Genomic DNA, 27,314 nt, shown 5'->3' on the forward strand with positions numbered 1-27,314 from the left:
CATCAGTGGATGAAGCCACAATACATCTCAAACCCCCAGCTGACGTCATCAGAGAAACCAACAATCTAGAGCGCCTGTTGATGATAACTAGGGATGCAGACCTGGGAACAGAACTGTTTTCTCTCCACTGGATGCCCCTTTAAGTGACTGACTACCAAAACTACCTCCGTAAGCAAATAATGCACTGAGCCTCCTTCAAAGGCTGTCCAAAATGCAGGGCCTGGGCGCCATGTAAAACAATTCCACCTGAAAGAACTTTCTAAGGCGCCCGCAGCAAAGGTAGAATGCACAGGCCTTCGGTCAGAATTTTAAAAACAAATTTCAACGCCTTTCACTGGCTGTATTTGGTATCCCCCTAAAAAATAAACAATTCATGGTTGAAAACAGAACGTGTGGCGAGCCCCCCTAACAGCCAGGCCTCCCTCTGCATGTAAAAACATGCAGTCTGAGGCCTTCCTACCACCACCCGCAGTTGCCACTCACATCCCCCCCCCCCCCCCCCCGCAAAAAAAACCACACAACACGCACACAAACACACAACCAGGCGGGGGTGCAGGCACTGGAACGGTGTAGAAATGGCGTCTTAATTCCGACATTGCGATCCCAGCCTAGGTCTTCATTTCGCTGAATATACGGTGTAATCTTGTTCAGTACAGAATAGTATTTCAAAGAAACTACAGACTCTGAAACGATGCACAAATGTCCAGTATGCGCAATTCACTTAATCCCGTTGTTTTCCCCACTGCATTCTGGCCCTTTTAGCAAAAGAGACAAGAAAACTCCAGGTACCACAAAGTAGAGATTTCATTAAAAAAAAGCAAGCACTCGCCCAAAAGTTAAAATAAATAAACAGAGCGCGTTGACCCTAAATCGGGCACCGTGCTCCAAAATAAAGTAAATCAGCACTGAAAAGGGGCGGTGGGGAGGACGAGGGGGGGGTATATAGGGGAGAATTAAAAGCGCGTCAGCCATTGTTGAAGGCAAACGCGTATTACGAAAAAATAAGTGCTTAGCGGCTAATCGAGAGACACTGTCTCCCGCCGCAAGTAAATGATCCAATCCCGGTGGGCGGGGCCAAAAGGGGACAGGGTGGCAACCCTCAGTGTAATGATTGCCTCCGGTGCAATCATTACACTGTGTTTTGCATCAGCCATGACGCAAAACGACCCGCACCAATGAAAATTGCAGGCGGAGCCGCGAGACGACTTCTGGAATCGTATCGATTCCAAGTAGCTCTCGTAGGACGAGAGCAGTGCATGCGCTGCTCATGTCAGGCCGAGACCTAAAAAAGAAGTGTACATATGCATATAATGTGCGTGAAATGGGTTGTAATGTGGGAAATGTTAAAATACGTTTTGATTGGGCGGCCTGGCAAATAAAATCCATAGGGCATGCAAATGTTCAGTGAACTCCTTCCGTGACTAAGCACATTGAAATGTTTTTCCATAGTATAACAACAGAGATGTACATAAAGCAGCGCACCTGTATGCAAAGTATGTGCTGCACGAACAGATGAAATGCAGAATGTAATACATATCTTGAACAATCTGTGCCTTTTTTTCTTTAAAATATATTGAAAAATATTCCTGCTTGCATAATTTGTAGGTGCTCTGTAATTTTAATTGTTTTGGGATTTTAATATATATATATATATATATATATTAGGCTGAGGACCAGTGTTCAGGTGCCTTTAGAATCCCTTCCATGCTTTGTGTTTTTAGTGAGAAGGCAACCTTTTGCCTTACTTAGCTGCTTGTTTGAGATAAGCGAAATCCTGAGTCAAACGCAGTACTACTGAACAGCTGAATTAATAACATAATTTGATCAGTGAATTTCAAATGGTTTAATAGATGATAGTTCTTTCGCTCCAGTCTCAGGACCTTATTGCTTACTCAAGCTTACTGCTTGAGTAAGCTTACTGCTTACTCGAGCTTACTGCTTGAGAAGTTTCATGAGGCCCCACGATGCTGAGAATTGAGTGGAGAAATTGTAATTTCCTACCTGTGTAAATGCATTTTGATGAACTTCGTGGATGTAAACTGCTTGATATATATATATTTTGGGTTCAAAGTTATTTTTCAGTCTTGGCCATTGTTTCATTTTCTTGGGAAATAGATTACTTCTGTAATGAGATGGACTAAGGCATTAGTTGAAATAATTGGAGTGATCAATATGACATCGGTGCTTGAACTGACAATGCCTGAATTAAAAAGAAAACAAGAAAACATTTTAGGCCATGAGTGAGAGGTGTGATGGAGTATGTTCAGATAGGTTAGACTGTTAGAGGGACAGGTGAATGGCTAAGCAACACGGGTTCAATTCTCTTGCATTTCCCCCAAGCCTGATATATATTTTTTAAAGCTGTAGACCCATTTTGAGGGCCTCCCATTGTCTGTCTCCAGCTCTCCAAGGATTGCTCATGGAAGAGTCCTAATGAGCTTTGAGTGTTGGAGTTATTGTACTTTTCCCTTGCTTAGTGTTCTGGTATGGTGAAGAGTTCTAAATGTCTACTGCTGCTTCCAGATGATGACAATGTAGTTTCTCTCTTAGTTGTATCAGAGACTTTTTAAGGCATGGGCAAAGTGGGCCCCCACCTTCAAAGGGGGTCCTGTGAAAGTGAACTTTCTCTCTATTTGCTCTATCTCTCTTTTATTTCTCTCTCTTTAAACCTCTCTCCTGCCGTCTACTTTTACCCTGACTCAGTCTCTACACCCAGTTTCATCTTAAGGATTTTGGGGTCCTGGGCAAGATGTATTTCAACTATTATGTGACGCTGTTAAAGATTAACATATAATTTAGTATTGTTTGGTATTATGGAGAACACGGACTATCAGGAAATGGGTAACAAACCTGAAATTTGTTCCATGGAAGTGCCCCCAAAATATGATTTCCCCAGTTCCCCCGCCCCCCAGACCTTAAGCTGACGCTGAGTTGTATGACTGCATATTTAACAGACTTGCAATCGGCATTTCTGTGTTTTGATGTGTAATCCTGCAGATTCACAGTTATGGGGGCATTTTAAGCTGATGACTTTCGAGTGTCATCCTGAACTTTGAATTTTCTTGCTTTATAGATGTCAGAACGAAAGATTTTGATCCTTTTTGGAAGTCAGACCGGAACTGCAGAAGATGCTGCAGACAGGATTGGCAGAGAAGCCAGACGCCGGCACTTCTCTTGTAGGGTCGAGGCTCTGGACAACTACAAAGTGGTGAGTATACATAGTTTAAATGTTTGGCTTTAACAAGCATCTAAAGAATACAACAAACTTCAATGATTGTCTTAAAAAGAGAATGGAGATCTAAAACGTGTTGCCTGTTGTGTAGTGGTATGGCCTGGCTACTTATGGCACGTTTCAGCTCTTTTTTCCCTTCTATATCTGTGACGAGAACGGAAGATTTTGATTCCTAAGCTGCTCTCACCTCCACCTGCACATACTGTTACATGAGAGGGAGGAATGGAAATACTCTGTGGTGCCACAGATAGGCAACTCAAGGTGGCCCAAAGTGGGTTACACTTCTGTCATCTTCGGAAACTTTGATTAATTATCTCCTGCATATGACCTCAAACAAATGAGTCACGCTCCAAAAGAGTTTGTGAGACTTTTGCAAAGGTATTACTGAAAAGAATGTGACATTTCTGCTCCGAAGTGTAACTCCGCATCATCAGTGTTTTGAAGATTACATGTTCAAAATGAGTCAAAATAGTCCAATGTAACAGTATATAATGGTTAGCAGCTTGAATTTCTCGAAACTGTATTTTAGCAAATTTACCTGTATCAATTTTGGGACAAAAGCGAGCACTAAATAGGTTAACGCTGGCCAAGTTGGACTGGGACAAGAATAGGCCTGGGCACAAAAAGAAAAGTGCCCCCCCCCAATCGCAAATTAGGCAGCTAGAACAGTGACCCACATTTGCAAATTGGGGCAGCTTTGAACTTGGATAGACACTCTGTGTAGGTGTTTTGCATGCATTTTTGCTTGCTGCAGGTAATGTTTCTTGTACTATCAGGGAGCTCAACTGTAAAAAACCAGCCCACCATATCATACATCAGGCCCACAATTGGCCACAAAAAGGGTCCATACACTGACTTGTCAGACAAACCCTTCTGGCATTGCCAGATTGCCCTATAGGCCAACAGATCAAAGGGAATGAACACATCGTAGTGGGGAATACAGACTGACTTTGACCCAACCAGACATCCCCTGTGGTTTTCAAAGGGACTCTTACCCACCGTGGTTCTATCAGTGGCATGCTTAATCATCATGTTCTTGCCCAGATGCAGAGATCCTGGCTCTCCCTTCTCCAGTGTGTCCTACCCAGCTTACAGGAATGCAGCAATACACAATCTGTCTAGGGGGTTTCTCTACCTCCTCATGTTTCACCATGCAGCCCCGGGACTCCCAAAGTGGAACCCAGAGTCAGCCCTGTACTGTACCATTCACAGGCACACAACCCCCCAGCACATGCATACATGCACTGCACTACATTCTTAATGGATTGTACCCATTACAGGCACCTCCATATACCATATACGTACTGCATAGTACTACTTCCTTAATGTATTGTCCTACTCACAGGCACACATACACCCAGCAAATGCATATGCCATACATGCACTGCACAGTACTACAGCCTTCAAGTAGTGTACCATTCTCAGACACACATACACGCAGCACATGCATCTAACATACATGCATTGCCGTATACTGCATTAGCCCTGTATTGTACCATTCACAGGCACACATACATACAGTATATGTGCTTTTCACATGCACTGCTCAGCACTACTCACCAAACTGATTTGGCCAAGGGCTAGTCAAGCACACAGCTGCGGAACTATAAGTGAGTGAGCCTGTAGGCCTCAATCCAGTGACACAGGTAACAAGCATTTGCAATGCAATAGGTCTCGCATTTACGCGAGTTTAAGCTATTGGCATTGTAAATGACAATGCCTTTTAGTTATGTTTTAAAAATGAAAACAAAAATAAAAGGCATTGTCATTTGCCATGTCAATAGCTCAAACTTGCGTAAATGCAAGACCTTTTGCATTGCAAATGCTTATTAATGTAGGGTAGGGTTGAGGGGGTTTGTCTTCCTCCTTGCTTTCGAGACAAATTTTAAAAGACTTTGGAAAGGAGCAGCTCAACCCTTACTAGACTCCTGATGTTCGCAATCAATCCCTCCGTTTCTTCTCTCACGGCCTGAGGCCCACCTGGGGGGGGGGGGGTGTAGCTCTAACACCCCTCACCTCCAGATACAAGCTGCGAGAGAACCGACTCAAACAGGCCAGAGCAGCTCCGGCCCCAGTAACACCTTCCCCCTCCCATGAGTTCGCACTTCAGCACTGCTCACACTAGAACCTGCACACACACAGTGACCACTGCTGAGTGCCGAATTCTCTTGCATCTGGGAGAGGAAACGTAATTAAACAAGTGCTGAAAGAACAACAAAAGTAGCAGCCGCAACAGCAAACTCTGAGCTGGATTGCTATTTATTCAACTAGCGCCAACCAGACGGCCAACTCGTGTTGCTACAAAAACGAAGTTGTGACCTTCGGTAACGTGACTGCTTCTTGTGCACTTATGTAAAGCACTGCAACGCCTTTGGGTCAGTTTCTCACTATATAAAACGGCAAAAATAACAAGCGCTGAAAGAACAACAAAAGTAGCAGCCGCAACAGCAAACTCTGAGCTGGAATGCGATTTATTCAACTAGCGCCAACACAACTAACCCCTCTGATACAAGGTATGTGCCCCGAGCAGAATGTGTGAGCGCGAAAGGCGAACAGGAACAAACAAGAACACAAACAGCTGTCGCCACGCGTGTTACAGCCGGGGGCAGTTGGTGTGCACGGACATGGATGCCTAAAAAACCATTTAAACCGTTAGCGTCGCAAGCGAAGACATGATACACGTTCACAGCTGCCGCTTTCCGACCGTCATATAGTCTTTGCGCTATGGACATCGTGTTGCATTCTGGTATTCGTAGTTTCATTCTGAAATGACTCGCAAATCCCGTTTAAAGTGCTGGTGGTGTATGACGTCACACACGGCCTGGGGTCACCTGAGACCTTTGTAGCACCTGGTATCCTTTCTTTTGCACTTGCTGCCGTCATGACCGCTGCGACCAGAGATAGCAAGGGCAGTTCCAATGATAGCAGGGGCAAGCGAGGGGCAGCGGCTGCTGCCCCTGATGATCCTTGGCATCTCTGAAGGGACCGCCTGAGGTTGGGTCTCTCCTTCACGCAGCCCACTGAAGGCCTCTTTTAATGTGATGAGTAATAGTGCCTGTAGCTTCTCATTTTCCCTTAACTAAATCCTAAAAATGGATGAATACGTGTCTGTCACCTTCTTCTTCTGCTGCTGGGATCTAAGGTTATGGGCCGGGGTGGGGGTGAAAAGCGCTCAAGTTTCCCTACTACATTGATACTGTAAACCTGAATTTTTATTAACATGAATGCCCGTTTCATATAGCTCCTCTCCTTCCCTCTTGCCCGTGTGCGTGTTTAGATTTCTGAGTCTCTCTTCACGGAACCAGAAACAGAGCACCTTTGATGAACGCGGCCGCGAAAGCGAAAGTGATCGCGGGGACGCGCACTGTGGTGGGGCGGAGCGAGGTGCGCTGAACTGCGACGGGCAAAGGCAGAAATGTCAATAAAATAAAAGTCAAATGAAAAGAAGCGGGACGGGCAAATTCAACATTTCTGTGCGGAAGGCATCAATGTAAAAAAACCATTCAAAATAAAAGAATGCAAGACGGCCAAATGCTATGTTTCTGTCACAGACAGAAGATAAACGCAAGATAAAATCAAGAGTGAAAGCAAGCGTGGCGCGCGCTTGGCGGGGGGCGGGGGAGCGCATTACAGGCGGGGGAGCAGACCCTTTGAAGCTTGATGCCAATTTGCAGCATTCCTGGGTGGCAGCGGGTGACTGGATTCGCTCGGCCGCTTCCATATTGAGCCTTGTGGGGGCATTTGAGCCCAGGCTGGACTGCATGCAAGGACTAGGCGAATATACAGGAACGCCGCCGGGCTCTCGGGGTCCGTATGCACATAGTAAACGCTCACATTTATCCTTTCAGTTGTTTGTAAAGCACGTAAACTAGCCGATTTTAACATATGCTATTTTTAACGCATAGAACAACTCAAGTACGGTAATTGGTGCTATATAAAACCGGTTGACAGGCCACCTTTGGTAGGTTTAATCATAAAGGTGGCCTTCTATCCCTGTCAGTTGCCAGTCCCTGAAATCATCAGTCTGGGCGAGTCGGTGGGACCCTGTGAGGTGTTAAGGGCTCCCTTTGGGAACATACCGAGGGAGGCGACGGAAGAAGATTATGGGGTGGGGGCGATGGGGAGTGGTTGTCTGGGGTTGTGTCAATCCTTGTACACAGTAACCTGTGAGTTCCCCCTAGCCCGGGTAGCAAACGTTTAAAAAAAAAAAAAAAACACCATACACACTCCTCTCTGGCATGCCCCTATTTTTGGCTGCAGACCTGCATTACACAAACAGCTGAGCACCACGCTGCCTGCATGATATAGTGCAAATAGCAACCAGACACGCCATACTAAGGCCTGTGCTACGTGCCCTCAGAGCACCTCTGTGTGATCGTGCACACAGCCATTGTCCACGCTCTGCACTGATGACACTACTAGTCTGCAGACAGTAATATCCCATCTGGGCACCGTGCTGTCTGCATGCGAGCACGCAAATAGTACCCCCAGCACAATAAACAGATGCTCGTGGTTTCTATGCGGCGTGAAGCGCCCCACGACTCTTGCTCCGTGCTGCCTAAATATGTATCCTGCCAACATACACTGCATATCGAACCTTACACATACTTCCTACTCTGGGCTGTAGACGTGCACCACCCAAGCAACAATGCCAGCAAAAATACCAAGTAGAGAACGGAGAAATAACCAGGGAGAGAGGGTTGGATAGATGCAGGGGGGGGGGCTCGTCGCCTCACAGGCACAAGATGGGACAGGCCAGTGAGATGAGTGGGGGGGGGTTGTCAGTCCACTACCCTCATAATCATTGCTGATCTGGCTCCAACCCTCATGCATAAGGAGAGGACGCAGGTGCCTTGGATAGCACATGCAGGGAAGAGCGCAATGAGGGAAGAGAAAAAAATACAGAGGGAAGAGCTCATGTGAGAGCAAAGAGAAAAATACAGTGTGGGTGGAGCGCATTTGAGACCAGAATGAAAAACATAGAGGGTAGAGGATATGTGAGGGTAGTGAGAAAAATATAGAGGGAAGAACACATGCGAGAGCAGAGAGAAAAATGCTGAGCGAAGAGCGCATGTGAGAGCAGAAAGAAAAATACAGAGGAAAGAGCACGTGAGAGGAGAGAGAAAAATACAGAGGGAAGAGCACGTGAGAGGAGAGGGAAGAGCTCGTGTGGGGACAGAGAGAAAAATGCAGAGGGAAGTGCATGTGAGGGAAAAGAGACAAATACAGAGGGAATAGCGCATGTGAGACCAGAGAGAAAAATACAGAGGGAAGAGCACATGTGAAGGCAGAGATTAAAACATAGAGGGAAGAGCACATGCAAGAGTAGAGAGAAAAACAGAGGAAAGAGCACATGTGAGGACAGTGAGAAAAATACATACGGAAGTGTTCATGTGAGGGTAGATAGGGGGAAGAGCTCATGTGAGAGCTAAGCGAAAAATACAGAGGGTAGGGCGCATGTTAGACCGGAGATAAAAACATAGAGGGAAGAGAGCATGTGAGAGCAGAGAGAAAAGTATAGAGAGAAGAACACATGCGAGGGCAGAGAAAAAAATACAGAGTGAAGAGCACACGTGAGAGCATAGAGAAAAAATGCAGAGGGAAGAGTACATGTGAGGGAAGAGAGAAAAACATAGAGGGAAGAGCATATGTGAGGATAAAGAGAAAAATAGAGAAGGTAAAGTATGTGAGAGGAGAGCGAGAAATACTGAGGGAAGAACACATTTGAGGGCAGAGAGAAAAATACAGATGAAAGAGTACATGTGAGGGAAGAGAAACAAATACAGAGGGAAAAGCACATGTGAGGGCAGAGTGAAAATACAGAGGGAATAGCACATGTGAGACCAGAGAGAAAAACATAGAGGGAAGAGCATATGTGAGGACAAAGAGAACAAGTACAGGCTATGCCAAGCGGAAGTGATCGCGTTTGCGATCAAACATCTAAGCAGCGAAAGTGAAAGTAATCGAGCAGAGCATCAAAGGGCTGGGTGAGAAGGGAGGGGGGAATGCAAGGAGCAGAGGAGCAGCTGTGCACGTGCACGCCATCGTGCACTCAAGCCCTAGGCCAGCAAAACCATGTGGGTAGTACTTTTGAAAGCCCACTTACAAAATGTCTCAAAGAGACAGCTTTCGCTGTCTCAGCAAGACCTAAAAAGGACCAGTTCACTCCGACTGATCACCTCACGGTTTACTGCCATTGAGCTCATTCTCCTTGTAAAGGCATTAGCCTTTAACCACTCTGAGGGTAACACTTTGGGTGCCCTTCCCAGACCCACAAGAACGCAATCCATGAGACAGGCCTTTGTTGTGGCGCACATTCATGATACGTGTATGCCTATGACAACAAAAATCAGTGTCCAGGATCTAGACATCAGTATAGTTGGGGCACTCAGGGCAGGGGTGCACGTCCATCACCATGCGGATGACTTTTTTGTCCCAACAGGGCTCTGCCAAACTACATACATATATTTTGTATGAGAACCTATTCGCCCGCAAATGTATATGTATTTTTGGCAACTGATGAAGCAAAGACTGTTTGATGCCTTAATAGCCAGTTAAATGCATGTTTGGTCTATGTGTTGTGTAAGTTTGGAGTTCTGTGTTGTGTGTATTGTGTTTTTGTCAGCAGTGCTGCTGTGTGCTCTGTAATATTAACTACATAGCATACATGTGCTTTGTTGAGTGTATGTTAGAAGCGTTCTGTCTAATGTGCACTGTTAAAGTAATGCATGTGGTACACCCAAACCACAATGTATTCACAGGGGCCTCAAGAGCCAAATCTCGGTCAAGAAGCAGGAATCCTTTGGCTGTCACTGGTTGGTTGCAATCCAGTCCACAGGAGAATCTCTTATTTGAAACTCACTGTTTGTGACAGGTCTATGCCAATTTCAGTAGCCCACACTTCAATTCATGTTGTAGGAAGCTTACTAAGTGACTGTGGGCCTTATTTAGAGTCTGTTTGACAGGAGGCTTCATGACAAATATGGAAAATTTCCCATACACCTCGTTACAAGTGCCGTGGTCTATAATGCACCTATAATACAGCTGATGACTTAGTTGTCATATTTGTGCGGGAGTATTCTGTGAGCCAAACTCTAACTAAAGGCCTTAGTATGCTAAAGGAAGATGTGCTTTATTAAAGGAACAAAAGAAAACCCGAATGGTCTGCAAACCACAGGCATGAATAAAACAAACTCTTTGTATCGACCACTTGTGATTACATTAATTCAGCACACCAACGAGACAGGGAAGAAACGCAGCTTAATTGTTATTGTGCTAAAGTTACATGAATAGGCCTAGTGCTTGCATTTAACCAAAAGAAAGATTAAACCAATTTTACTTTGTTAAGGTTCATATTTCCCTGTACAGCTATATTTTCCACACATAATTGGCAACCTGATGTTGGTTGTGTAAGTCTGATGCATTTTTTCAAAGGCTCAGGGCTGCCCTTACATTGAAAATCATGTGCCATTTTATGATGGTACTATCCCCTGACATATTGAGTTCTTTGTATACAAAAGAATAAAAAACATATCCTTACGCTCCACTGGCTACGTCTTTGGGTTTTATTCTTATTTCTCTATTCACTAGAAGTGGTCAAAGCCAGAATGCACAATCCGAATTTAACTCACAGCAAGTGCAGCAGAGGTGGATGTCGTTTTATTCTTCTTACTGCTACACTGCTTCTACTCATTGGTTGCTTTAATATATTTTCAATATCAACTTCTCATCTATTTGAATTGGTTATTTATTATTGATTGTTGGTGGTTCAAAGTGAGCTATGGCAAACCCACGTATACTCGAATGAGCAAACCAGGGGAGTTTTTAGCCACCCATCCTTTATCTTTATTTATACATTTTCATAGTTCCCACTCAACTCGTGGATGTCAGGGCAATTATCTGCATACTCTTTGTAACAGAGAACGCATCTCCCAGAGAACATTGTCTTAAATTAGCAGTATAAAGAAAACAGATAACATTACTTTGTCCCATGGCTTTGTCAAATGTCACACACGTACCAAAAAGAAATACACAAAAAAAAAATCAATTTCATAAGATTTTCATATTTTCTTATGATAAGAGGGTAAATCCTTGTCGCCTAGTTCTGTTTGTCTCTGAAAACCTGCGTAACGGCTAGCCATAATGTTGGAGTGTCAAGGAAGTCCTGCAGTTTCCATAGCAGATGTTTAGATAAAATATTATCACCACAATCGGAGAGTGAAAGTAGACGATAGTGTGGTCAGAAAATGGTAAGAATTTCTACACTTTGCTAGTGCCCTGGAATCTGCCTTGTTGCAAGGACTGCAAAAACTTGAGGAAAAAATTAACTGGCATCTTGTATGGTCTAGGTTCTTTTGCCTTTTGAACAAGAATTCTAGCTAGATCTTTTGGTTGGCTAATGGATTTATTTGTCTCTCTAGCTCGCTTGGCTCGTTCTGGGAAATGATTCTCAAAAGCCTCTACACCCTCTTATCCATTTATCTGCAATACATGCCTTTTTTGTTACTCACCTTGTGAATAAGTGCTGTTTCCTTTTCTAATCTGTCGGAAAATTGACCCCCTTCACATTCTTGCTCCCCTAATCAAATTCTCTGTTTCAGTGAATTTTCTTTGTTCTCCCAAAGTCTAGTACCTCTTGACAATGTACTATAACCCTCCTGCATTTCAGTTGGACTTCTTTCCAAAATCCCCGTCACATGAAGAAGTATATTGCCAAGAAAGGCTTGTTAAATGGCCTCAAGAGCCAAGGATTTGGATTTGAGGGCCAAACGATTATTTGCAACCCCTTCTGTTTTTGACTCCTGTCTGAGTGATCCTACGGCTTTGTACCTGAGATGTGGTTGCATTTAAAGTGCTTTGGCTTTTTTCTTCTTCCTGATATCTACAGAATGGTAATGATGAACTGTGCAAACCCTTTCTTTACTTACATTTATGGTTTAATGTGTCTCTACATGACTCCAAGCTGTCTAGGGGTAATTAACTTCCCTTTGCTATTCTTCAGTTTTAGTCTGGCTGTTTAGAAGACATCGTGCTGGGGAACAAAATACGACTTTTATTTATTTTATCCCTTTTATGCTTTCTGTGTACACCTCCTTGTTTTGTTACTCTGTAAAAGTAAGGTATTAACTACTTTATGCATAAGCATGCACTATTAGTAAATCTTAAAAGGGTATGTTCTTTTGTTTTCTCGTTAGGGCTCGAGCCCTGCGTTGCACTGCGCAGCAGTGCTCGCGCAGGTGAGAGCCCTTTTGTCCGGGGTTAGAAAACGGACCCTGGAATCGCACACGCTCATGTGTGTGCTTTTACTTTTGGGTTCCGCTATTTGGCTTTGTGTGCGTGTTTTTTAAAAACAGAGCACGCAATAGGCCAAAGGCGGGCGCATTGCTCCGCCCATGGGCTATTGGTGTCTGTTACGCGCACCAAAGCCCATATGTTTTCAATTATCGTGCCCAGACACGTGCGCTATAATTGAAAACACATATGGCTCGCAGTGGCGTTCGCGTGCACCACTCGCGGGCGTCTTTTTTTTTTTTTACATTAGCGGTCTGCTAGGAGACTAGGGGAGCGAGGAAGCTGCTGAATGCAAGTCACCCCAGCCCGTGTAGCAGTACAAGTGACAAAGGTTCGAGGCAGACTTACCTCCGATCACAGGCAGCAGCTGCACTCGTGAAAGGCAAGAGCAAAAGAAGCCTCTTAGAAAGTACTTCACATGCTTTCAATCCAAAGCACACAAAAAGGTGCAGCTCTATATTTCTGGACTAACAAACACTGTTCATCAGCTCAGCACGGCAGAGTAGTCTCGGGGCTCTCTGCGCGTGAGTGGCCCGCAGACATGAGGAGGCAGCCACCACACCACAGAGGGGTGATCGGCTAGGTGCTAGAGACGCCAGCAGCATGGCAGGGAGCTGCAGGGTGCTCGAAATGTGGCCCGCTGAGAGCAAGAGGGGGACAGCGGCAGCATGGCAGAGAAGGGCAGAAGACCAGATCTTCGCCTGGTGCCACCACACACGGAGCTCCACACTTCGCCTCAGCAGGAAAAGAACTGAACATTTTATGAAATGCATTTTTAAACCCTTCGTATGCAGACTGCTAGCCAATCGCTGATTTTTAATCCTGCTCTTCCTAATTCGTATCTTCTGTTCGTATTCAGAATCCAAAGGCTGCTAAACCAGTATTTGTATTTCAAGGGCAGCAGGGAACTCGTAGAAGAGGCAGATTATTTTTACACAAAGATTTAAATAGACTCATTCTGAACGACGGGAACGGAAAAAGCAAAGGTACTACTACAGTGTTACATTTATTTAAACTTTCAAACGCAGATATTTCAGAAATAGAGAGGGAAAGTAAAACTCAATATCACACCACTGTTCCTACGCATGGGGGACCCCCAAAACTGACCATCAAGACTAGATGGTGGAGACAGCTGAAATGGAAGCGCAACAGAGAGGCTTATCCATGTGAGAGGCAGAAGAGTGCGGGAGCTTTCCCGAGAGACACCACTGTGTTCTAGATGAGTTCATCTGATGGCTGAGAGTTGCTGAGAGTTGCATAAGTAAAGCTGTGAACCGCAAACAGGGCGTCACAGCGTAAAGAAAATTAAAAGCATAATTTAAACAAGGAACATCATACGGTTGGGTATATTGGCTTTGTCAATGGTTTTGTGGACTTTGGTGCCGCATGCACGCACGTCAAACTTTTGGCGAATGCGTATATTCGTTATGTAAGGTAGCGTGTGCATGTTAAAGAGCACAATTTGAAATACCATGTGACCAGTACAACGGGGCTGCCGCTCGACCGCAACGTCCTTCCAAGGAGCAGAAAGCAGGTCTCTGCATCTGCTGGAGTTAAGGAGGGGAGTCCAGGCACCTTAGTGGGCCATGGGTCTGCAGTCCTTCCTAGGGAAGGACACACCGACAGCAGGCTTGAACCACATCATCAATAAAACTAAGGGTCCCAAAGACTGGAAGCTGGCTAGCACACCACTTACCTTAAAACAGAAGCCTCCCACTCTGTGGCACATAAGCACTCCACTGATGTAAAACTAGGGGACCATGGCAGTGGGCCAGCACCCCCACTAAGGACCCCCATACGATGGCAGCCTGCAATACTCCATATAATTAAAATGGAGAGCACCGTGTAATGGCAGCAGACCAGCACCCCACTGACATTAAAACTAAGCTGAGAATACAGACACTACCCTTTCAATAGAACCGATGGCAGCACAGTGATAACAGGAATTGCTTGACTCACTCGGAACCATTTGTAATTAATCTGGCTGCATTCCATTGCGTTGCTTTTTGCTCACATATGCCACGCCCCAAAATAAACAACCCAGCCAAAGCTGCTAAGCCGCACACCATTCGAACACAAGCACCCCAGGGGCGTTTTAGGCGCATTGTGCATCACTGGAGAGGTGCAGCTTAAGTTCTTATGATGAGGGGAGCTCTTGACCCACTTCTGGGCATTTACAAAATCAAGGCCGCAGACACAAACCATAGCTGCCAAGGTTTCAGATTGCAATGTGTGACATGTTTATAATTTCAGTGTAATTATGAGTGACATTTTAATGACCATGAGTGACACTTTCTCGTGAACAAACTCAAGCAATGAAAACCAGGTAAACATATCAGTCTAATAAATTACACCCATTTGAGCATCTGGGCTTTAGTTCTGTTTTTTAACATTATCCTACATGGTTTAGGTTTGCTGAGCTCTGTTCAAATGCTAGTCTTAACTTTTTGATACGTGTATAATTTTTCGGTGTGCCATGATCCCACATCCAATACAATGAATGGGACCTTGTATAATGTAATGCTGCTCGTGTAACTCGCTCCACTATCACGGGACGAGTTCGCGCTATAAAAAACTGAGAGAATGTGGATTAAATGACAACGCGAATGATGAAAAAGCCAGTCGTGGGGTCAGGGGTCACAACAAATCCTCCTGCATGCTAAGCATGAGGCAAAGTGGGCGGTTGTCCAGGGACCTTTCGGAGGGAGAGAAGGTGCCGATAAAATGATTGCAACACTAGTGGTAAAGTTCTCGTTTTCTCTCTCCTCCCCATCTCTTCCCCTCTGTCTTTTTCTCGATCTCCACACTTCTCCGACTTCCTGTACCTCTCCCTGCATATCCCTATGACTACTTACGGCCTTCCTTCCTACTTTTCTTTACCTCGCCCTTGCTACATCGTCTCTCTCCCTACCTTACTCACCCCTCTCTGTGTCTCTCCACTTCTCGGGCTCCCTTTCATTTCCCCTGACACCCTGCTGTTGTCTTTGCCTCTTTCTCTCGTTACCGCCTCCCCTCTTTGTCTCACCTTTCTCTTCTTCATGTCTCCCTGTCTCTCTACATTATTTTATTATTTTTTTTGAAAACCTTTATTTCAAAATTCAGGACACAGCTATTCAGCCGACAGCCCGGAGGTTCGGCAGCATTGAGAGTTGGATAAAGTGATGTGTCCCCAATACAGTTCAAAGAGTAATGCAAAGGTCCAATTTTAAGTAAATACAGAAAAAACTCACAACAAACCCCAGCAAGGCAAGGACATTGAAAGCCCATGGCGAAAGCCCCCAGGGGAGGCAGGACCCCACTCGTCTACTAGTTACAAAACTGTGTACGGAGGAAGAAGGGGGACAGCAGAGGCCCAAAACGGTTCCTAGAACCCAACTGTGCTGGAAAGTAAGTCAGGGGGAAAGCTGTTCCTCGGGAGGTTCCAGATCCGGGGCAAGACATATTCCCCCCCTGTATTGGTTCCACCGCCCCCAGATGGCATGCCACTTCCGGGGGCGACCTCTAGAGCAGTAGACCGTCTTCTCCCTAAACATGCTCCAGTCCATGTTCTCCTTCCACGCGGTCAGTGTAGGGGGTCCCGAGGAGCCCCACAATCGCGCGATATCCCTTTTAGCTACCATGTTACCCAGAGTCACCCATTGGGTCTGCGCCTCATCGAGGTCAGTGGGCCCCCAGACGTTCAGGAGGCAACACCGCGCCTCCGGCTGTACCGCAGTGCCCGTCACCTCCCCCATAACTGCATGGACTCTCCTCCAGAACTCCACAATGGCACTACACTCCCAAATGATGTGCAGGAAAGTACCCACCATACCACATCCCCTTCTGCACAGGCCGTCCTCCGAGAATCCCATGTGGACCAGCCTTGGCCCCGTCACGTACACCCGGTGCAGTATTTTAAGCTGCACCAGCCTCAGACGCGACGGGATCGCAACCTCCTTAGGGGAAGAAACCGCTGACTGCCAGTCCTCATTATCCAACTCAAGGCCATCCCTAGTCCACTGTTCTCTCAGCCCCAAAAGCATGTCTGCCCGGACGTTAATCAACTTCTTATATATAAGCGAGATCGTGCTCTCGGGCATATGACCATCAAGGACTCGGTCCTCAAGGGGAGAGGACTCCGGCACCTTCTCACCCTCCACGAGGACTGATCGGAGGGCGTGACGCAGCTGGATATACCTGAAATACTCTGAGGGCCCTAGCTCATACTCAGTCTGCAACTCCTCGAAGGACCTCACCCTCCCCTTATGCAGCACATCTCCCACCTTGGATATACCTATCAGGTCCCACTTATCAAAGCCCTTCGTATGCCAGAGTCTTCCCAATCTTTCCGATTCAAACAGTGGGGTAGCGAGGGTGAGCCTACCCTTCCAGCCCAACGAATCAGTCGCCATCTTCCATACACGCACCGCCACACCTGTGGGCCCCGTAAGGGACGAGTCTAAGGACCGCGAATACAACGCCCTGTAGTAGTTGCCGCCACGCAGCAGCCACCTATCCATGGCATACCCAGGACTGAGGGCAGGGCCATAAAGCCCATGGTTGATCGCGCTCAGCTGCGTGGCCCAGTAGTACCGTCGGATGTCTGGGAGCGCGATGCCCCCATCGTACCATGGTAGCGTCAACTTTGAAATAGCTATTCGCGGCCGCCCATCCCACAGCAACGTCCGTTGGAGGCCTTCGACCTCCCGAAAGTATTTGGCCGGTACCCAGTCCAAGGTGTTCTGGAGGGCGTAAAGGAAGCGGGGAAGACACATCATTTTGAACAGGGCCGCACGCCCAACAAGGGAGAGCGGCAGCCTCCGCCAACCTTCAACATCTCGCCTCAAGCGCGCCAAAGGGGGGAGCAGATTCCTCTCATAGCGCACAGCAGGATCCATGGATATAAAAATCCCCAAATACACGAAACCCTGCTGGGCAACCTGTATCGAACATGTTCTAGGGATCGGTGGGACTTCGCCACTAAGAACGTACAAGTACGATTTGCCCCAATTAATCACAAGCCCCGAGTTCCTACCGAACGATGCGAGTACGTCACAGACCACTATAAGTGACTTCTTAGGTGAGGCAAGATACAGCAGGATATCATCGGCATAAAGCGAAATACGGTCCTCGTGATCAGGCGACCACCGAAGGCCCCGTATATCGGGGTGCCAACGTATCCACGCAGCCAACGGTTCAAGGGCGAGGGCGAACAACAGAGGCGACAGGGGACAACCCTGCCGAGTACCCCTACCAAGCTGAAACGGAGTAGATGCCCGACCATTCACCACAACATTCGCTAGTGGCCCCTCGTACAGCAACCGAACCCAACTCACAAAACCGCGACCGAGACCAAACTTGGCCAGCACGGCCCATAAGTATGCCCACTCCACCGTGTCAAAGGCCATCGTGGCATCAAGAGATGCCACAATAGCCGGTTCACGCAGCGTGCCCGCCCTGGCGATGACGCCATGAAGACGCCTAAGGTTTAATGCTGTGTTTCGGTGCGGGATGAAGCCAGATTGATCCGGGTGTACCAAATCGCCAAGCACCCTAATCAAACGGGTAGCCAGGAGTTTGGCCAGAATTTTCGGCTCAGCGTTGAGGAGTGAAATGGGCCGATAGGAAGCGCACCTATCTCGGGGTTTACCCTCTTTATGTATGACCACGATCGACGCCAGCCGCTGATCCAACGGAAGGATCCCATCCCCCCGCGCCTCCAAAAACATGGCGCGCAGGTGAGGGGCGACCCTATCCGGGAACAGTTTGTACAGGTCGATCGGCAGTCCATTCGGTCCAGAGGCCTTACCCGAGTTAAAAGCGCGAATCGCCCCCGCCACCTCGTCAACCGTGATGTCACCATCCAAATCGTCCCTATCTATGTCAGAGAGGCAGGGCAACTCGATATCACGGAGGAGATCAGACGAGTCCTTGGGCGGCCTGTCCGACACCGAGGAATAAACCCTACGAAAATACTCAGCGAAACACTTCACAATCCCCTCAGGTTCCACAATCGCCTCTCCCCGCTCTCCCGTCAACTCTGGCACCACTCTATTGACCCGTTCTTTCCTGTCCAACCACGCCAGGAGTTTCCCTGCCTTATCACCAACGTCATACAGGCGGCCCTGTTGTTCCCTACTGAGGGTCTTAGCGGCGTTCGTCACCAGGTCCCTATACTCCGCCTTTTTCAAGCAAAGCTCATGCAGTGAGGACCCTGTAACCTCCTCCTCCATAGCCCCCTCAAGGGCCGCGATCTCCTCCTCCACTTGCCGCACCTCGCCATCCCTCCGATTCTTGGCAGCCACCACCAGGGAGAGGGCTTCCCCCCGAAGGACGGTCTTAAAAGCTTCCCACAGCGACACCGCCGAGTCCACGGTTCCCAGATTGTCCTTAAAGTAATTATCTACCTTCTTTACCAGGGCGCTGCGCATCTTGGGGTCTCGGAAATACCATGGGTTGATGGGGGCCACCCTCCCTCCCGACCTAGATCCAGCCGGATCCACACTGGCGAATGGTCAGAGATACCGCGTGCCATGTGCCTCGCCTCGGATATCAACGAGGCATGTGCGGCCAGAGTGAGCAGGTAATCAATCCTGGAGAGGCTACCATGCGCCCCGGAGTGAAATGTGTATTGACTCTGTGTGGGGTGCCGGAGCCTCCAGCAGTCTATCAGACCAAACGTATCCAGGAAGTCTGGAAGCCATTTCTGAGCCCCCCCTGTGTCCCTGGGCGGGTATCTATCCAACAGTCCGGAGCCCACAGCGTTGAAATCCCCTCCCACCACCAGCATTCCCCCCGGGAGAGTCAGCAAAGCCCTGCCCAGTTCGGCAAATGTGGAGGCCTGCAGGGCCGGCGGGACATAAACCGAAACCAAAACCAAAGTCCTTCCTTCCCACCGCCCCGCCACCGCCACAAACCTCCCCCTATCGTCAACAATGGTGGAGTCCACCTCAAAAGGCAACGATGCTCTAACGAGGATGCCCACACCCCTGGACCCAGAAGAGAATCCCGAGTGTGCAATGAATTTATACCCCTTCCTATTCAGGGCATAGCACGTATTACCTATGAGATGTGTCTCCTGCAGCAGGACAACATCTGGCATTGAGCGTTTCAAAAATTGCAAAACAATCCCCCTCTTGATGCGATCCCCCAAACCATTAACATTCCAGCTTATAACACTTAAGCCCCTACCCCCCATCCTCAAACGGAAAGAGGCCCACCCCACACCCGAGGAGCCACCATGGAACAGCCCTGAGGATAATCATCATGCCTTGCAGAAATAAACCCCCCCAACAACAAACTCAAAATCCCCAAAACTCCCCCCACCCTGCACCCCTGCTGCAGCTTACAAAGCCCCCCCAACTTGCAGTGTGCCTGTCGCCCTACAAAAACAAAAAATCTACAAAAAGTACCCTAAGGGAGGAAAAGAGCACCCCTCGTCCTCCCGCAACCCACCACAGTTACTGCACTCCGTTCAAATCTTCAATTATGGTCAAATCAAGTCAGGCCGGCTCTGAAATATCAGCCCTGTCCATCCCGGCCACTGTCTCCACGCTCGGCTGTGTCGTCCCCCGTCCGTCGCCGGGGCAAAGCGTCCAGCCATTCGTCGGCCATAACAGGAGAGTCAAAAAAGAATGTCCGATCTTCATGCACCACCCGTAGTCTGGCAGGGAAAAGCATGGCATACTTCAGATCCAGTTCCCGAAGTCTCCGCTTCACCCCCAGGAAGCTCTGTCTCTGCACCTGCTGGGTGAAGTCCGGATAAAAATTCACCGACGCATTCTGGAAGGGGACTGGGCCCGTCACCCTCGAAGCTTGCAGGATAGCGTCCCGATCTCGAAAATGAAAGAGCCGGGCGACAATCGGCCGCGGCGGGGCACCCGCCTTGGGCCGCCCGCCCGGCACCCTATGGGCCCTTTCCACCGCAAAAAACTTTCCAAGGCCCTTAGGCTTCAGATGATTGAGGACCAAATCCTCCACCAGCAGGTCCGCCGAGGCCTCATCCGAGGACTCCGGGACCCCGATGACGCGCACGTTGTTGCGCCTGGCCCGGCTCTCGAAGTCCTCCAGCCGGCGGGCGGCGAGGTCACTCTCGGCCCTCAACTTCCGAACCTCGGTCTGCAGATCCGCTACATCATCAGTGAGGCCCGTGGTCTTGTGGTCCAGGTTCTTAACGCGTTCGTTCGTCTTGCCCAGGTCCGAGCGGATCAGATTGACATCTACCAGGATAGCATCCACCTTATGCGCCAGGGCCTCGAACTGTCTCCCCATCGAGGACTGCATCCCGTCGAGCGCGCCCATGACATCCTGGAGGGAGAGCTCCGGCGTCCCAGGCGAGTCCTCCTTCTGGGCATCCGGTGCCTGGCTCGATCCACTCGGCGATGCTTTCAGGAGGGCGTAGCGGTCCATACTGTTGACTTGGGAATACGTTCCCCGCCTGGTGGACTTAGTCTTCAGCCGATCCCCTTCTGCTTTGCCCGACATAATGGACTCCAGGCAGTTAAGACTGTTCCCTCTCAGAGAGAGGAATAAGGAGTGAGCAGGTCCGCCTTGTGTCGCCAGAGTAGCCCGCCGAGCGTCCCTGGGGTAATAAAGCCACCCAGAGCTCTACAGTGTCCGGGCAGACAAAGGGAACGAAACCGAAAGTGAAAGAGCGAGGACCTCCGTCCGACAGTTCACACCTCGCCAGGCCGTTGTTGATCAACTAGGAGTCGGGCATCCTGCCAACTCTAGCCCCTGGCATCCCCGGGAGTTAGGCCACAATCTTCCGCCAGTCGTAAGTCTGGTTCCCGATGGGCGATCCGACCGTGGGTAGCATCAATCGCCTCCCTGACAACTCAGCAACACGGTGCCATGCATACCATCAGGATTAGAGACAGGATAGTCGACGGAGGGCGCGAGGGTCTCGGGAGCTCTAAGCTCACGCGGCCATCTTGGTCAAGCGCTAGGCTCCTCCTCTCCTCTCTACATTATTTAATTGTATCTCTCTCTCCCCAACAACAAAATCTACACTTTCCTCTCCACCTCTGCCTTCTCTGTCCCTCTCACTAACTACTTGTCTCCTCTCTCTACCACCCCTTTACTTTGCATGAACTATCTTTCTGTGGCTTGTCTCTCTCGCACTTCACTTCACCTTTCCACCACACCTCTCTCTCCTTCCTTTCCTCCCAACATCTCCACGTTCCTACGCTCATCCCTCCCCCACCTCCCTTTAATCCACATCCATATGCCACCTCTATTTACCTGTTTCTCACCACCTCACTTCTCTCTCCACCACCCTGTGCCTACCTCTACATCTCTACTTCTATCCTCCTGTCTCTACCTCAGCTCTCTCAAACCCACCCCTCATGAGGGCTTGAATGAGACGAAATTGAGTAATACATAGGATGACCAGATCTTGAGAACCAAAAACCAGGACATTTTGCAAACAAGCATTTGCAATGCAATAGGTCTCGCATTATTAAAGTTTGAGCTATTGGCATTGCTAAATAATGCAACACCAATAGCTCAAACTTTAATAATGCGAGACCTATTGCATTGCAAATGCTTGTTTTTTAAACTGTTATGACTTTGCACATACTGAAACTATGTTGCATCTATTCATATGTAATAAGGTGTTTATATATTGCTACCTTATTTTAGTCATAATATATATATTTGTTGCTTATAAGAACATAACACATTAAAGTATTTATTCATACCCTATTCCCATGTCATATTGTGTTTACATATTGCAACCCTACTGTGTCTTTTCTTTTATGTTCTGAAGTTCTGTAGGGTCAAGTTTGTACTTCATAAAACAATTTTAAATAAAGTAAAAATGTACAGTCCCTCAAATTCGGAATTTCCTGTCGAGTCGTGAGATGTCTGCATATTCTAGCCATATTGTGTGAGCTATTCTAATTATTGAATACTAAAACCTTCCAGACACCGTTTAGAGATATAATGACTTGAAAAAACTACAAGCAAACAAAGTTCTGGAGATCCATGGTAAACAGTAGAGCATATTTTGAATATCCTGGGATTTTTTCAAAGATACCAGAATCAGTAACTTTCCAATTCACTCAGAATGTGCTACAAATACCAGGACAGGGTGTAAATCCAGCATTTATTCTGCATATGTCCACCTCGTCTGAATATTTCCACACACAGTGCATCACAGTTTGGTGAGTTTCTCTCTCTAGCTTACCTCCCTGTGATTGCTTGCTAATTGTATATCTGTCTATGAATGTTTGAAAGCTCATATTTGTAACTAAAATGATTGTTTTTCAGTCAGTTTCGGGGCTGTCTACCATTTCTGGCTTATTTGAAATTTCTAATGAAGGTGATTTTTTTTTTCTTCTCGTTCCCTGAAGGCAAATTTGATCAACGAGCCACTCGTGGTCTTTGTCTGTGCAACTACGGGCCAAGGCGACCCTCCAGATAACATGAAGGTAGGTCTGTACAGTCTTACTATAAGTGTGTTTAAACCTTCTGCCTGAGTCCCTTACCTACCTTTGTGATAGAATTTGCATTTCTGACACACCTCATCGGTTTATATTATCTTATGTTAATATTTATTAACATGGCACCAAGCACCAATTTGTGTCACTGCCTCAAGCTGGAGTTGCAAACTATAAGCATTTTTTGCTGAAGTTGCAACAGCTGAGAAGGTTTCTGAAGCCTCATTTGTCAGGTTATAGTCTACATCTCCTATGTGTTAACATGCAGTAATGAAAGAACTTTCCCACTGTCTTGACCGCAACGTGCAAGTCAAGAATTAGGCTGCAAACGGAGGCCATCACTGCAAATATTCAGCCACCAAGAATGTCCATCTTTTAGCAGTAATGATTCATTCAAAATCAGACAGATGTCTTCATATTAAAGTAATGTAAATCTAAACATGAATTTGTCTCCAAGAATAGATGTTGCTTAGGGATTTTTAAAAATCAAAGGCATATTTTGTCCTTTAAAAACATTCTTATGCTGGATTGCGACAGTTCATTCAGCAAACACAGTGAAGACCTGGGATTAAGCTCAACTATTGTGAATGTCCACTCTGCTTTTTGCTGCAGACTCCCTCTTCTTTCTGCATCACCTTCAAGATCTTCTACATAACCTGAGAACCTGTACATCATGGCCTCCATTGACATCGTTTCCAATATCAAGACCTCCTTGGGGCAGCTCATGTCACACAGCAGCAGCATCACAAGACTTGTGACAAGGAATTGTAGGAAGGGGAAGAAAAGATCCCTGGCCTCCTCATTCTCCAAAGATATGGAATTAAACTTTACCTTGCCACTATGCAACCAATACATTCCCATGATTTCCCCTGGTTGTAGTGCATCCCAGGCAGTACTAGTCTTGCTCACCCAGCCACCGTTCTCTTCTCTTTCCCTTCCCTCCCCAAACGCTCTATCCTCTCCCCTTTCAGTAACTGTTTTTCGACTCTTCCTGTAAGTATTCCTCTTCTCTGAAAGCGTCACTTTGCTTTATTGCTACAGTCATGCAATGCAAACAACAAAAAACGCATTCATGCATATGGTTCCATTTGTTATTTTGGGGTCAGTACATAGAGATCAATATTGTACGATTAATAAACCGCTGCTTGTATGCAGAATCCCTTATCTTTTCATTATTCCTTCAAAAATCTCGAACTATATTTGTCAGGAATTTCTAGGTTAATAATGGATTATTATATGTTTACATTAAATTGCATGGGCTATCCCTGCATCAGCCATACCCTTACATTTCATCATGCATTACTTCATATTATTTAGAAACTTTACTTTTACTCCGTGCCATAAAATCTACCTGCAGTTTGTTTTTAATTCTTTTTTGTTCCCGAGACTTTTGTACCACAAAATGAATGACCCAAAAATAATCCAATGTCCGCCATGCATGCATGCATCGAATGGCAGTAAGTACCTATGCTGAGAATTCATGTGCAGTTAAATGTCGTATATTTGGAAACTGCAAATAGAATTTTTCTCAAACGTCTGCATTTTAAACTTCACAAAAAAATCCCCGTCCTACCACTTTTACGGCCATTGGAAAGGCTAGGCCAAGTCACCAAAATCTAAGTGGCAGAGTAAACCTTTGTGACAAAGCTAACCTATGCAACTCATTGGAACACAGGGTTACCAGCAGCAGTGCAGTTTTGAGAGGGAAGATCTGGAAGTGATTATTATGATAGAAATCGTACAGGGGATGCTTTGAGTCCCTTTTGCTGTGGTACAGTTGAGAAAGTGGATGCTCTCCAGGAGTAATAGTATATTTCACAGGGGCTGGTATGGAGGACATCACGCAATTTACATGACTTTGTAGCCAGCCGAGGACCTCAAAACTGCAAATAAAAAGAAACCACTAACAACAGTTTCCAGTAAAAAGAGGACTTTTTAGGTCTCGTCTGGCGTTAACAGCGCGCATTCGCTGCTCTCGTCATGCGAGGGCCTTTTGGAATCAATACGGATTGCAGATGTGCACGCGGACGGGCAGAAGATGTGCACGCGGGGACTGGATGCTTTACTTGCGGCGTGAGACGGACGCACTATATTTTTCACACTGGCGACAGCTTGTCTTCTCTTCGCTCCTCCCCTCCTTCTTTCTCAGGTCGCTGCCAGCCTGCCAATGGCTTCCCCGTGCCGCGAACACTAGAGGTTTCCATTTATTTTCCTCATTTATGTAGCTGTCAGTGCTAGTTAGGCGATGTGGATGTGCTTTTCAATTATATGTTACCAGCTTGCAAATGTGTGTTTTCTTTTATGTCTGTGGGGCACCTAAACGTTCTGTTTTTACGTTCAATTTGTGGACTACTAACAAGGGTAGAGGCGAGGGCTAGTTGGCAAGAGACACTACACTCCTCATAATTTCTTGTTGCCATCAAAACTTAAAGGGCCTGATTCCGTAACTGGGGCAACGCTGTGGGGACGGCAGGGGTCTGATGTTAGATCGAAAGTGACTTTAATAGAAATCACTCCCTGCCTACAAGTCCCATTCCATCAGCGCTGTGTCTGCTGATGGCTGTGAGGCGGAGGGGTCAGTCTTCGCTGGGGGTGGCCTTGACAAGATGGGCTGTCTCACCGCCGCCTCGACCCCCACTGGCTCGTGATGATCCGTGTCCGCCTCCCTCGGGGACTCTGCTGATGCAGGAGGGGGTCTGTGATGGCCATGGCGGAGGGGTAGGATGGAAGATGACTGGCGTTGGATATGTGTTATGTTATAATTCTGCCATACTGTGCGATATTAGACATGCTTATGGCCTCACAGCGCTATTATGGTACTTTTACTTCTTGATTTCAAGGAGTCTGCCATAGACCAGTCTTGGTTAGGGCTGCCGTCAGCACGGAGCGAAACATTTTGCGAAAGGTGAAATACGCCCATTAATGAAAAGATTTCACTGAAGAAAAAAGTATTGTGGAATTTTCGCTCTTGAGCCTTTCCTGTGAAATACTGAAACATCACGAAACGCCACGAAACATCGCGAATCAGGTGCACCCTGTGGATTTTCAACTACGTCAAAATCAGGATGAATTTCACCCCACCCCTAAAAAAATACCACTGACCCCATGCTACATAGTCGGTAGATGTTTAGGGCACATGTATGACGTGCCACAGGTGTGTTTAGTAACTTTTATGTAAATGAGTCGCGAAGTTTAGTCACCACAGCAGGTGGGCGCTATGTCGGACATTAGGCTTGCCATCTGCCCACCATGTTGTCATGTCAGTGCCTTAACTCGAGTTAGCAGTAGTTTTGCTGAGTGAAGATCACTTCATATCTTGGTGAATACCACCCTAGCTAAGCGCACTATTTACCAGTACGATGGAGACATTTGCTCCCTCGGACCGTAACTGTGTACATGTCTGCTGAGTAAATGTTTAGGGTTGAATATAGCACCCAGAAGTCCCGAAAACCCTGATTTATGGCATTCGTAATAACTAGAAGATTAGATAATTGAGGTAAAGCAGGATGGTTCGCCAAGAATCACACAATTCGGCAACACGAGGAAGCCGAGATTAGAAGCTGATTCCTTTTATACCGTAGGGCATGTAATCTAAGATTACAGATACAGGATGTTTGTGTATGTATCCCTATTTATTGTTGTGTGTTGTAGTGCTGACAACACAAGTGCACAACAGAAACGTTTTTATTGTAGCCAGAGAAACTTTAAATTCGCCCGTAGACTAGTATGGTGTGTGGTTGGATGAGGTTCAGATTACAGAACCCGTGCATTAAAGGCGAGGAGAGGGCAGTCTCTACCATAGTTTTGTAAATTTAAGTACATGCTGGAAATTTCAAGTTAAATTTGCACAAAATCATACACTTTTTGGTCAATTACCAACCTGGGATTAGAGTCAAGTTCTGCATGCTCCAAACCAAGTAAGTAAGGCACTAGATTTTCACTCTCTGGATATCTCTTAATCGGTTTGGGACACGTTGCAACACTGTTGCTCCTTTCAGAGAGCCTGTTAACGTCAGCAGAAGTAGTCCACGTCTGTAGACATGGCAGTGCTGCCTGGTGATGCTGTTTGGAGAAACTGCACCGACGCTCTTTTGGAAAGCAGCGACGCTACCCAAAATTAAACAAGCATTAAAAATGCAATAGATCTCGCTTTTCATTAAGTTAAAGCCATTTGCTTTGCTATATAATACCATTAGCAAAGCAAATGGCTTTCACTTAATCAAAGGCGAGACCTATTGCATTTTCAATGCTTGTTCTAGATGTCCGTAAGAAACCTCCTGGTTCCCAAACTGTGTTTCCCGGAGCCCCAGGGGTCCGTGACACATTCCCAGGGGGTCCGCAGGTAGCACTTTTAAAAGCACTGCAAAGTT

General features: G+C 46.9%; 1 protein-coding gene across 1 annotated transcript in view; it reads left to right on the forward strand.

The window, feature by feature from the left end:
• Nucleotides 1-27,314, forward strand: part of NDOR1 (NADPH dependent diflavin oxidoreductase 1) — a 202,298-nt gene that overhangs the window by 34,454 nt on the left and 140,530 nt on the right. Inside the window, exons 2-3 of the mRNA XM_085610082.1 lie at nt 3,074-3,208; nt 22,858-22,935. Of these exons, the coding sequence (XP_085466208.1) occupies nt 3,074-3,208; nt 22,858-22,935 (213 nt within the window). The remainder of the gene's footprint in view (nt 1-3,073; nt 3,209-22,857; nt 22,936-27,314) is intronic.

This window comes from Triturus cristatus, chromosome 1_2 (genome assembly GCF_964204655.1).
Source record: "Triturus cristatus chromosome 1_2, aTriCri1.1, whole genome shotgun sequence".
Taxonomy (NCBI): domain Eukaryota; kingdom Metazoa; phylum Chordata; class Amphibia; order Caudata; family Salamandridae; genus Triturus; species Triturus cristatus.